We start from the raw sequence: 12,340 nt of genomic DNA, 5'->3' as shown, positions 1-12,340 counted from the left end.
GTGTTTGCCTCCTCAACGCACAATAATGTTATAAGTATAATGTGAGTGTATGGTTAACAGGTTCACCTACATGAGGTTTACTGCTTTCAAGGTCTGGCTGAACCCGGGATCATTGACCTGTTTTTGTGTACTGCCACTTTTTCTGCAAATACAAACCCACTGTTTACTTTGCAAGAGCGACTTACGCAATCATCCATTAAAAAAAAAAAAAGAAATTTGGGATGTTGTTTAATTTTTGCAAAATTCACAAGTTTACAAACCATTTTTAAACCAAGACTTGCAAAAAATGTGACTTGAAACTAGAAGTGTAACAATTATTCATTGGTTAAGGTTAAGTTTTTAATCAAATCAACCTATATCATTATAAAATCTTTTCAAAATGAAATAAATTGATTTTAATTGATATGGAAAAATACCATTTGGAATGAGGCTCAGTAGGTTTATTTTATTATAACGACCAAATGAATCACAGTCGACAACACACATGTGATGACAGTCCAATGTGTGGAAACACTTTGAATTTAGCAAAGACCATACAGAGTGCCAGAATGTTCTAATAATGTTCCCTTTGGATTGTTTGGATATGGAAAAACAACAGTGGGCTGACCTTTAGGCAACTAAAATGTGGATGAATTTGACAATCATTCTTCTGTACTTGTTTGTTTGTACATATATTAAACTTAATCTTGATTATCTTGAAGAAATACAAAGAATTTGGAAAACTTCCCCTGCACTGTTCAGTATCCAGATATTTATCTCTGAGTCACATTAGTTGAATATTTGGTTAAAGATGTCCTGGATCAATTCAGATCAGTGAATCTGATCGAATTGGATTATATAAAATAAACCGATATCGACTCGTCTCGGCACCGATTATGATATAAATTAAATTGTTGTTTAAATGTTAATGTTTTTCCTTATTGTAGGTATACCTTGTCAAGACTGTATCAAAGTCTTTTGTTGTTTCCTCGGCTACTTTTTTCCTTGAATAGTGATATAAAAATCAATGGTAATGTTTTGGGCCTATTTTGCAAATTCTTGACCTGACAAAAGTAAAGTCATGTATTTTACATGTAAAAGATTGTCTGGAACAGTTAAAAATCTCAACCAACAAAGTGGGAAAAAAGGCATTAAGTTTTGGACATTTCTAGTCAAAGTCCAGGCCTGCCCACAATGATAGGCTGGTGTGTGGCCTTGATAGATCTGCACATCCATTTTTAAAAGCATCAAAGTGAACTAAGGCAATGTTGTTATGACAAGTGGGCCAAAGTTCCTCCTCATCCATCCCATAGACTGGTAAAGCCTCACAGTAACCGTGGATCCAAAAAGTACAGAAGTTATGCTGTAAAGTCAGAATTTAATTTGTTTCTTGCATTTATTTTATTTAAATAGAAAAATAACTTAACTTTTTAAATTTTGGTACTTAATACAGTGTAACTGTCTGTTTCTAACACCCGTAAGGATCAAACTATTTGTTATAAAACATTTCTATACAGCAAAGTTGTCTTAAAGTGTTGCCTACATGTTAACATAAAGATCAGATCCACAAAAAAGGACATAGTCCCATAACTTAAATGTAGTAGTTACTATAAACATTATTTATAATACACAACTATCATAATCTGACACATGAAGCCAGAATGGTAAAGTCACTGGGTTAGTGACACGTGTGAAACGTTGGGCTAACATACCACATTACAGCCCCACTCTACACATCTTTATTTATGTTAAAAGTGTTCCCAGTGGTCTTTTTTTATTATGAATCTGGAGTTTTTGGCCAAAATAAAAAAACAAAAAATTAAATAAACAGTGTTGTTTTCTAGAACATAGCTTCTGCAGAGTGGCAGTTCGTTAGAAATTCACCTATGGGAACTGTGGGCGGGACCACTGGTGTTGAGAAACCCAGCAGCTCGCATTTTCTATCACCCCTTTGTTTACGCGCTCTCCTGTTAGCTTACAGCCCCTCAACTGTTTTCCAGTTTTACAAAGTTTACAAAGTTTTCTTTGTTTAACTTTCTTCTTCATTGAACTTTCTTGTTTCTCTCTTTTCAATCTTGAATCCCAACAAACCAATGAACTGTCTGACTCGTTTGCATGGTTCTGTAAAGATGCCTTCCTTACCAACAACCGTGAACAACCGGTAAGACAACTGTGCGGCTCTGCCGTCCACTCATTTATTTAAAAATTCACCAGCAGCACATTGCATCATAAAAACCAAACATTTCCAGTCTTAAAACGGAAGTTACTGACTTCAAAATAAAAGCATAAATTGTTCTTTGAATTTAAATAATAATATTGCTGGCATTAAAAGACTAAATGTGTCACATAAGAGGCGCTCACACTAACATTGGCGGTGAGCAATATCTGAGCTCTCCAGCTGTACAGTTTTAGTCAAGATTCCAGCTCAGATGAGGAAAACAAAGACGTTCATGAATCTATTTGTCTGTAAGTAATGAATCAGAATGGAGAGGATCTTGTGGCTTGCCAGTTGTGAAAGTTTTTTTTTTTGTCTGCCCCTGATTTACAATGATTTGAATAAAGAAGTACTCAGATATTTAATTTTGAGCTTTATTTTCTACACCAAAAACACAATTTTCATCAGAGTGGGTCTTTAAATTGACATTTTACAATTTTGACTTGGTTTGTCAAAAAAAGACAATACATTGTTTTTTAAATGATTCCAACTTGATGTCATAGAGACTGCACTTTATTTTATTTTATTTTTTTACATTTTTACATGTTTTTCAAATTATGTAGTGTAATTATGAAGGCACAATTTACAGTCTATCACTGATATTTAAATCAATAAAAATAACAGGATGGAAATTCCTTCAGCTTTTAAGAAAATAAGGAACGTTTTACAGCTTTCACTTCTGGTGTCAATGCAAACTGTTGAGAATTTTTAAACCTGTTTTTCTGACACTACATGTTGAGCTTCTGGATCAGCCTCACGCGCACCTTCCACAAACAATGAAGGCTTTTACAACAAATGCATTGCTTTGCTGCAATGAGAGTTATTTACTCGGTTAATTATGGCAGAATTAACTCAGATTTACTGGCTGCGTGTGACATAAGAAAGTTGACCTGAATATGGTTTCCTGTGAGGGATGAAGGATTCAAGGCTTTCCTCTAAAAATCATAAAATATGTGACTTTGACTAAAACCTTCTGTAAATCAAATTATGATAGAATAATACTTTCAAAAATAACTTTTTGGCAATATTACTTGTCATAATAACAAGTTATAAATACAAAGACTGAAAATAAGGCTGGATCTGAGCTTTTTGCTCTAAAAGATTCTCTTAAGATCTGCCACAGGGCTATTTATTGTTCCAGTTCACTTTAAACATGTCTATTTGTGTCTTTAGAGTTTGTCCACACATTTTGCTTTAGAACCTAGTCCTGTTGAACCTTAACTGTAAAACGTTTGCCCAAAAATGTATCCAATCATATTTGAAATCCAGCATTGTTAGAATATATACTGGTATTTTAACCTGATAGGATTACTTTTCCTTAAAAAATTGGCTTCAACTCAAACTTTGAACAACAGTTCCTTACCACCATACCACCACCACCAAACATCACAGTTGAAACATGGTGGTCAGGAAGGTAATTCTCTCCTTCTGACAGAAAAACAGAAACTAATTTGTGTGATTTTTCAACCCACACTTAAAGATCTGCTCCAATGGATAGTGTCTATGCTGTTTTTTACATGCTCTTGTAGTAGTTTTGTCACGATGGAGGACATATATATTCAATAATCTTAGATTTAAAACTGCATTTCTGAGTACTTGCAGACAAACATCTTCTTTTTCCTCATCTGAGCTGGCATCTGGCTCAAAGCGGGATTTCAGCGGAGGGCTACTTCCGCGCCAACAGTCCTGCCTAAAACTTTCTGTTTTAGGCAAATTTCTGATGAACTCCTGCCCTTCTGCTGAAAATATGTCCACACCTAAAGAGACTGGGGCCTTCACAACAATCTCCATTGTTCCATGTCTATAAATGGGTAGTTTATAGCTGGATATGTCATTTTATACGCTTGGTCAGTGGTTTTAATTGAAACACATCAAATCAGGGGAAGATTCTCTGTTTTGTGTTGGTGATTCAAGCTTCTTTGGTGTTTGAACTTTTCCTCCTTATGTACAGTAACGGTCTAATAGCTATAGCTAGTGTAATCATGTTGCACATTTTCTTATGTAGAGACTGTTTTAAACAAAAAGGCACAAGAAATAGACAGAGCTGTGAGTAAATGCATACACAGAGCTGCACTTTATCTTGCGCCTGTCGCATGCATGTGACTTCAACGTGCAACTCACAGCACAGATTATAAAATAAATCATTCTGAAGGGGAGGAGCAGGAGTGATAGAGTTCTGGTGAACAACCGCGTTTTCTACCTGCGTAGAAGAAGCCATTGAGAAGTGGCTGAAGTTGTGCTATCTCTTGTTAAAAAGAAAAACAACAAAAAAACAGTGATTCACCACTGAAGAGAGTTGGTTAACCATCAACCAACAGACACTCCACCTCTCCTCTGGTTAGCTGCAGGAGGAAGAGTGAACGAGGAGCTGCTGTCAGTCACTGCTCTGCTGTCTGACTCCTGTAGGCTTCCATCACACCCAACTGGGCCAAGGAGGTGTTCTGCTAGAACTAGGCGGGGTTAGGCCTAAAAAGAAGCAAGAGGGGGGGCTATCTGAGGTGTGTGAGAAAAAGGATATAGCCAGGAAAAGAGGAGGAGGAGGGGGGGCAAACTAGTTTCTTGGACAAGTCTTTCTGTCCCGCTGTCAGGTAGAATTTGTTTGCTCAAACCACTGGTAGACATGGACATGGCAGACTACAGCGAGGCTCTGGACCCAGCCTACACCACGCTGGAGTTCGAGAACATGCAAGTGCTCCCCTTGGGCACAGGTGAGTCACATATATGCGAGTCTGGCATTGAACTTTGAAACTTTTACTGATTTAAAACTTTGGTCAGGAGAGGACAGAGGTGGCTGTGACATGAGGTGATAAAAAGGGGTCATTTGTCCATCCGCTCTGGCTCGCACAGAGACGATCCCCCGCACTGGCCTTTTATCACCTTGGGGTGCGATAAGTAAAACATTAAGAGCTTTTGTTTTATGAGAAGGCTGTATCGTCAGAGCTCTCAGGTTGTCTGGTCCAAGCCATTTGACCTGTTCGAGCTTGTGCAGCGATGTGTTGTCTGGCTGTGAGCAGAAATTCACTCTGTGAAGAAGGAGTAGCTGGAGTATCTTGATCACCCTTCTCCCGTTACAAACGGCCAGTTCCCACATGGTTTCAGCTGAAGGAGAAGGATGCAGTTTTTCTGTATGACATCAACTGATTTACACAGGCAGTCTCCCATGACCTGCTGCTGTGATTCCGACATTCCCAATGAAAGCTTCACAAACCTGATGGGAAAGCCAACTTTTTCATCTCTTTTTCACATTTCTAATCAATCATATAAAATGTTACCAGTAGCTTGATGAATCCATCTGAGTTTCAAATAGCTATCACAAATGTGTGTGTGTGTGTGTGTGTATCATGGCATGTGACTGATGGAAAATTGTCCCTGGTGGTTCCTTTTGGAGATGTAATCAAACCAACATCAATTATACTCTGCTGAGTCCATGAGCTACTCAGATAGGTAACAGGTCCTCGCAGGCTCCTGTGAATTTTGCTTTCAGTCAGCCGTCAACCGCCCGATTGACATTCAGACCATTCACACCTTCTGTAATCCAACCACTGATCTGTTTTTCTTTGAGCTCACTGCCTGCTCTGCTCTCTGATTGATTTATAAAAAAAAAAAACACCCCCGCTCTTCGAAATCTAAAGACCTGGACTGCTGCTGACTTGATGGGATTTACCTCCTCTGTCTTTGCCAGACTCCTCACCGGCTGAAAGCACCAACATGAACGCCACAGGCCACCTGGCAGCTGGTAGCTTGTGTGCCATATGCGGAGACAGGGCGACGGGCAAACACTACGGGGCCTCCAGCTGTGACGGCTGCAAGGGCTTCTTCAGACGCAGTGTCCGCAAAAACCACATGTACTCGTGCAGGTGAGGGCAGAGCTGCTGCTCAGAAACACTCAAAGGGGATTCGGTTGAGCTGCTGATGCAAATCACTGCACAACCACACTAATTGTATAAGGAACCCCTAAAAAAAGATCTACCTCAAAAAAAAAAATTACTAAGAGACAATTATTTGTGATAAACTGACAGAAAAGAATCTGATGATTTCATTTCTATTATGCATGACAGCCTAAACTGCGTTTTTCTCCTTATTCTCAGGTTCAGTAGACAGTGTATAGTGGACAAAGACAAGAGGAATCAATGCCGATACTGCAGACTGAAGAAATGTTTCAGAGCTGGCATGAAGAAAGAAGGTATAACACCATTATCTTCTCAAAGTAAATGTTATCTATCACCAGTTGCATGTTTCTTTTTTTTTTTAAAGTCAGATTTCTCTTCCTAAAACACAAATGCAAACAAGAATTTAATCTTCAAATCACTGCCACAGTGTCTCCACTGAATTGATGTGACTGGTCTATGAGTTTTGCAATCCCCAGGAGAACTGCTTTGTTAATGTTCACTCAATGGAGCACTGAAGTCTCTGACAGGCTTATGCTGAGCAAACATTTCCAAGCAATAATGACCATATACTGATAAACACGACAACCCTAGAAGACTTATTTTTCTTTCTGACGTCCCATTCTTGTGCAACGTCCAGATTGGCATTGAATTTATTTTTCTTGCTTTTTCTTGATTAATTCAAGTATGAATCTGGATGCTTTCAGCTGTACAGAATGAAAGAGACAGAATCAGCACAAGGCGATCCAGCTATGAGGACAGCAGTTTACCGTCCATCAATGCACTGATTCAAGCAGATGTTATGACCAGACAGGTACGGTTTCCTCAGAACCTAACACCCACAGTAACTGCCATTAATCCCCTGTAACAAGGCAGCCAATGGCTTCAATTTCCCTATGCAGATCACGTCTCCAACTCCTATACTCAACGGGGATGTGAGGACCAAGAAGATTGCCACCATCACAGACGTCTGCGAGTCCATGAAGCAGCAGCTGCTTGTCTTGGTGGAGTGGGCCAAGTACATCCCAGCCTTCTGCGATCTGGCCCTGGATGACCAGGTGAGGCTCATACAGACACCGTGTACATAGAGGCATAGACACTCTGGTCACTCATCAACCCGTCAACTCCCAGCTGCGATGTGAGCTCCAGAGCACACGGTTATGGGCTTGTCTCCCTCTCCATTTCCTTCCTCCATAAACTAAAACTTTAGCAGAAAACGGAGGGCGTGTCAAGAAAAACCTCTGGGGATGGAGGACATTTCAATGCTCAAACTCCTAATTCCGTCCACTAATGTCTTTTAATTCTAAATTCACAATATGATGAGCTGGTTTTTAAGTTATATCCCTGCTCAAAAAAATGCCAAATCATTAACACTCTGGTGACCGGGGCTTAGTAACTGATTTGCTGATGCAGTGAGAGATCCTGAGTCTCCTCCCAGAACGTTTTTCTGCACCTGATTTAAAATGCTGGGCTTGACATGTGGGACCTTTTTGGAAAAAAGGATAAACCTTGAAAAACAAACTAAGATCTTAACATTAAAAGGTGCAGAGATTCAAGTTGGGATCTAACACTTATTCATGCTCTTTGTTCCAGGTGGCATTGCTTCGAGCTCACGCAGGAGAGCATCTCCTGCTCGGTGCTGCAAAGAGGTCGATGCTCTACAAAGACATCCTCCTATTAGGTAAAACCCAACACAGTGCAAATAATTCCCATTCTTTTTCTTGTCAAAGCTTCTCACCTCTTAATGCAATTGGTTTTTGTCTTGCAGGAAATGACCACATTATTCCCAGGAACTGCCCGGAGCTGGAGGTTGGGAGAGTGGCTGTGAGGATCCTGGATGAGCTGGTGCTTCCTTTCCAAGAGCTGCAAATTGATGACAATGAGTATGCCTGCTTGAAGGCCATAGTTTTCTTTGACCCAGGTACAACACTTCAGAAAGTGTCTGGACTCATTCTTCCTCTCTAGAAACTACCCGTAAAAAATATTGGTTGCATTAGGATAAATTGTTTTTCCATTTCTCACAGATGCTAAAGGTCTGAGTGACCTGGGGAAGATCAAGCGAATGCGGTATCAGGTCCAGGTCAGCCTGGAGGACTACATCAACGACAGGCAGTATGACTCTCGGGGCCGCTTTGGGGAGCTCCTCCTGCTGCTGCCAACGCTGCAGAGCATCACCTGGCAAATGATCGAGCAGATTCAGTTCGTCAAACTCTTTGGCATGGCAAAGATTGACAACCTGCTGCAGGAAATGCTCCTAGGAGGTGAGCAGACACTTAGCTGTTTCATCTTCCATTCATCCATCCATCTTTCAAACCTGCCAAATTGCTTTTGGGGTCATGGGGCTGCTGGAGCCTATCCCCGCTAATGCTGGGCAAAGGCAGGGTACACCCTATACTAAAATGTAACAAAATATTCAAAGCAAAGAGAATTAAACATCAGGTTTACAGTTAAGATTATAACTAAATTACTTTTTTTCTATTCTGACATTCTCAAAATGATACCAGAATAACAAACAACTGTGGAATAATTTAGTGTTTAAATCTTAAATGCTAACAGAAAAATTACATTTGTCTGCCACTGTCACCATGTATTATCAAAACTACTGCAGTGTTAGTACAAAGTTGTGCTTGTGTTTTTTCAAAGCTTGGGTCAGAAATGTCCCGCAGAAACAGCCTAAAGTCTCATTTTAAGCTTCAGTCATAATAGTTCAACCAAGATGGCTGACAATCCATTTGACAAAATGTGCTTACTTTATAGTTCACAACTGGTTTCTCCTTAATATAGACCATACATACTTAAACAACTATTCACTATTTACCAGGGACTGAGTCAGGTCGGTTTGCTTTCCGAAAGTTCACATCTGGTTTTAAGGCCCGTACACACCGGGACGAATATTCGCCAGGCGTTATTCGCCAGCGTTTTTCGCCACGTTTTTTGTGTTCACACCCAGGCAATTTTCGCTGACGATGAGCCGAGCGAACATGCAATTTCATTCCCTGACATTAGATGGCGCTTAATGTAAACAGAAATACTCCTGTACACAAGGTGGCGCTGCGCAACTTTACGATTCTTAAAGTCGCTTTTCACTCAAAAGAAGAGAGCAAGTATTTACGCGCTTGTCAGAATAATACAAAGAAAACATGAATATTTCAAGCATCAGTAGCTCCAACTGGTACTTGGTTCGGGGATATTTTAGAATGTCCGTCATTATTTCTTCGCGGCAGTGTAGACGCTACTTGGCGTCTATCTTCTTCGCTGGTATATGTGCTCAGCAAGGCAGTTTTGTGTTTGAGCGCCCCCAAGTTGTGTTTTACTGTAACTTCAGAAGCTCCAAACACGTGTGCAAAAGCGCAATTCTCATTGGTCGAATAGATTTCGACGCGACGCGTCGGAAAAAAAAAAACGAACCCGAGGCGTTTTTTTTTTTGACGCTTTGGCGCGTGGCGTTTTTTCGCGTCGGTGTGCACACTCTCATTGGTGCCCTTTGTTTAGTCACGAGGCGTTAAACGTCGGCGAAAATCGCCGGCGAAATTCGTCCCGGTGTGAACAGGCCTTAAGACTCAGATGGAAAGCAGTCAAAGGGGATTCCTGAAAATCGATTTAAAGTCAAATTCTAAAACTCTTTTGATTTTGCTTTTACACCTATTGAGAAGAAAGAAAACTAAAGGCTTGAGTTGGTACTTGACCTTGCCTTTTGCTGAATCTATTAGAGGACAGCATAATTGGACAAATTAATAGTAATACGTCTTAAACAATGCTGCGGTCTGAAAAAACTCAAACCAAGTCTCAGATTTGTCATTCAAAATAATACCATTCTGAACAAAGGCAAACACTTGCAGTTGGTTTTGAAGCAATTAAAAAGAATGAAATTAGTGGAGCCATGTCAGTTTACCATGCAACCACTAGATGGCTTGTAAGAAAAAACAGAACAGCAGTCACTTCCAATGTAAAACAGTCCATTTTACTGCAAAAATCAAATGAATTACAATGTGTTTCCAACAGTATTTTCTCTGCCTTGCTGTTAGTTTTAATATGCGTGAAAACTACACTGAGAGAAATTTGTATTGATCTTTTGTCTTTCATTTTATATTCTAGGTAAATGTCCCTCATAACTAGGTGTATGACTTTGGCATTCACGGGTGGCAGTTTAAATCCTTTTTTTTTTTACAGGCTCTCTTGACATTTTGCATCGACCGTTAGGCTATTTTGTCTTTTGTCTGTATTTTTAAAAAAAATCAGTTTGGTGAAGTCCAAACAACAACAGCAACCAGCAGCAGTCTGCAAAACTGACTCTACATCATCACAGTACAAACCTCTGGGTCACATGACCACACACTAAGTCCATCATTTGTTCTATCCTGAGATGAGTCCATCTCCAATCATCTTTTGATCTATAGCAAAAGCATGATTATGATAATGCCGTTTTTAAAAACCAGGGTCATTTTCTACGGCATACAGTAGTTTCTGCAGAGCTGCAGGAGTTCATCAGAAATTTAGAAATTCACCTCTGAGTTGTGGAGGTAAGGTTTCTTTCCTCTCTCCGTTGCTGAAAGCTCAGAGCAGGGAGCTTGTGGCCCTCTGGGGTATTTTCTACGTCAAAATTATAATATTTTTCATTTGAATTTGAATAAAGAAATACTGAGAAATGCCAATTTTTAGCTTGATTTTCTTCATCAGAAAAATGCTACAAGAACATGGTAAAAACACCAAAAACACATCTTTCATCAGAGTGGGTCTTAGGAAATCCGAGCTAATGTCAAATTGAAGCATGGTAATTCGCTAAAACCTAATGTATTTGTTATTTTCATGCTTGGTGTCTCAGGTTCTGCTAACGAAGCTCCACATGCACCTCACCTACATCCTCATCTGGTTCAAGAGCACCTCAGCAGTAACGTCATAGTGGCCAGCAGCATGCCAACACCCATCCACAACGGTCAAATCTGTAAGTAAATAACATGAGTAGTATGAAAACACTCTCTGGTAATCAGAAACATTTATTAAATAAAGGATAGCCCCCAAAGTTCAAGACTCAGCTCCATCTACAGCTGGGAGGCCAAGCCAGGCTCGGCAAAATAATCCTTTAAATTCTTCATGGAAAATAATCAGGCTTATGTGGTCAAAGAAACCTCGTTATTCTTTCCTAACATGATTAATGCACTGAGAAATTCCACAAAAGGACTCATTCCTTATTGGAAAATTGTCCTAGAAAACGGGAAACTTCAGAGTGGTGAACTTGCTGCTGTTTCAAGCACTGCTGCTCCTAACATTTCTTCTGTGCTCTACCTTTCAGCCACTCCTGAAACCCCGATCCCGTCTCCACCTACTGCCTCCGGCTCAGAGCATTATAAAATGGCTCAGGGGGTCATAGCCACAGTGCCCAAGCAGCCCACCTCCATCCCTCAGCCAACCATCACAAAGCAAGAGGCCATTTAATAAATGTGAATTCTCATCCCGCCAGCTCATTTGTAGGTTCTACCAGGGTCTTTTCATGAAAGTAGCAAAATATACAAACTATAATTACAAGTTACCACACTTATAGCCTTTCAGGGATGTGTTTGTACATAGTATGTAGGTAAAGTTGAGCTTAAAAGCTTAAGGAAATCCAGATAAACTAGAAGCATTTCAATTTTCCTGGCATTTCTGCTGTTCATTGAGACTGAAATGTACCAGTTCACTGTTCTCAGCGCTCGATATGTTGTGACATGAGTGTCCTTCAATGAAAAAAATATAGATGACGCCAGTTTCATGTGAATGTTACAACAAGCCTTACTTTGTCACACATGAATTGTAGCTATTTTTTCTTTTTTGATGTTCAATAGGGAAAAAAAAAACAAATTGAGAGAAAGGCTGGAACGGCTTCAGCTTTTTCTTTCTCTTTTAAGTATTTTTTGAGAGAGCCTCTCTATGTCTGTGTTTTTTTTTGTAAGCACTGCTAAAAAACAGGAGAAATTCAGAGAATCACTGTAAAAACAGACACTAACATAACCGAAAGTAGCTATTTGTGCCAAGTGTGCCACTTTTTAAAAGTCACAGGAAGGCATGCTAAGGAGTTTTACCACTCACATGTTATGATGGTTTATAAAAAAATACAAATTTTACAAATATTATTGTGTTTTTTTTCCCATTTGTTTAGTATTTTTCTCAGTTAAACTCAAGAAATAAATTGTGCCTTGTGACCTATACTGCCTTACAAAATAAGGCAATGTTGTGCCTTACAATGTGAAATTCCTTAATAAATCTTACATCTATTTTTACATTG

General features: G+C 39.6%; 1 protein-coding gene across 3 annotated transcripts in view; it reads left to right on the top strand.

Annotated features, from left to right (window-relative positions):
• Nucleotides 1–12,340, top strand: part of hnf4a (hepatocyte nuclear factor 4 alpha) — a 36,534-nt gene extending 24,194 nt beyond the window's left edge. For 2 of the 3 annotated variants that reach the window (XM_023956917.1, XM_023956919.1), the window contains exons 2-10: nt 5,877–6,051; nt 6,283–6,377; nt 6,789–6,895; nt 6,984–7,139; nt 7,675–7,762; nt 7,850–8,002; nt 8,106–8,342; nt 10,904–11,023; nt 11,372–12,340. In XM_023956917.1, the coding sequence (XP_023812685.1) occupies nt 5,877–6,051; nt 6,283–6,377; nt 6,789–6,895; nt 6,984–7,139; nt 7,675–7,762; nt 7,850–8,002; nt 8,106–8,342; nt 10,904–11,023; nt 11,372–11,514 (1,274 nt within the window). In that variant the 3' untranslated portion in view covers nt 11,515–12,340. Of the gene's footprint in view, nt 1–4,450; nt 4,903–5,876; nt 6,052–6,282; nt 6,378–6,788; nt 6,896–6,983; nt 7,140–7,674; nt 7,763–7,849; nt 8,003–8,105; nt 8,343–10,903; nt 11,024–11,371 lie in introns of those variants that run through there. The other variant, XM_023956918.1, reaches the window with a different exon arrangement.

The sequence above is a fragment of the Oryzias latipes genome, chromosome 7 (genome assembly GCF_002234675.1).
Source record: "Oryzias latipes chromosome 7, ASM223467v1".
Lineage (NCBI taxonomy): Eukaryota > Metazoa > Chordata > Actinopteri > Beloniformes > Adrianichthyidae > Oryzias > Oryzias latipes.
Note: the sequence above shows the minus strand (reverse complement) of the source record. Positions and strands in the feature narration are given on the sequence as shown.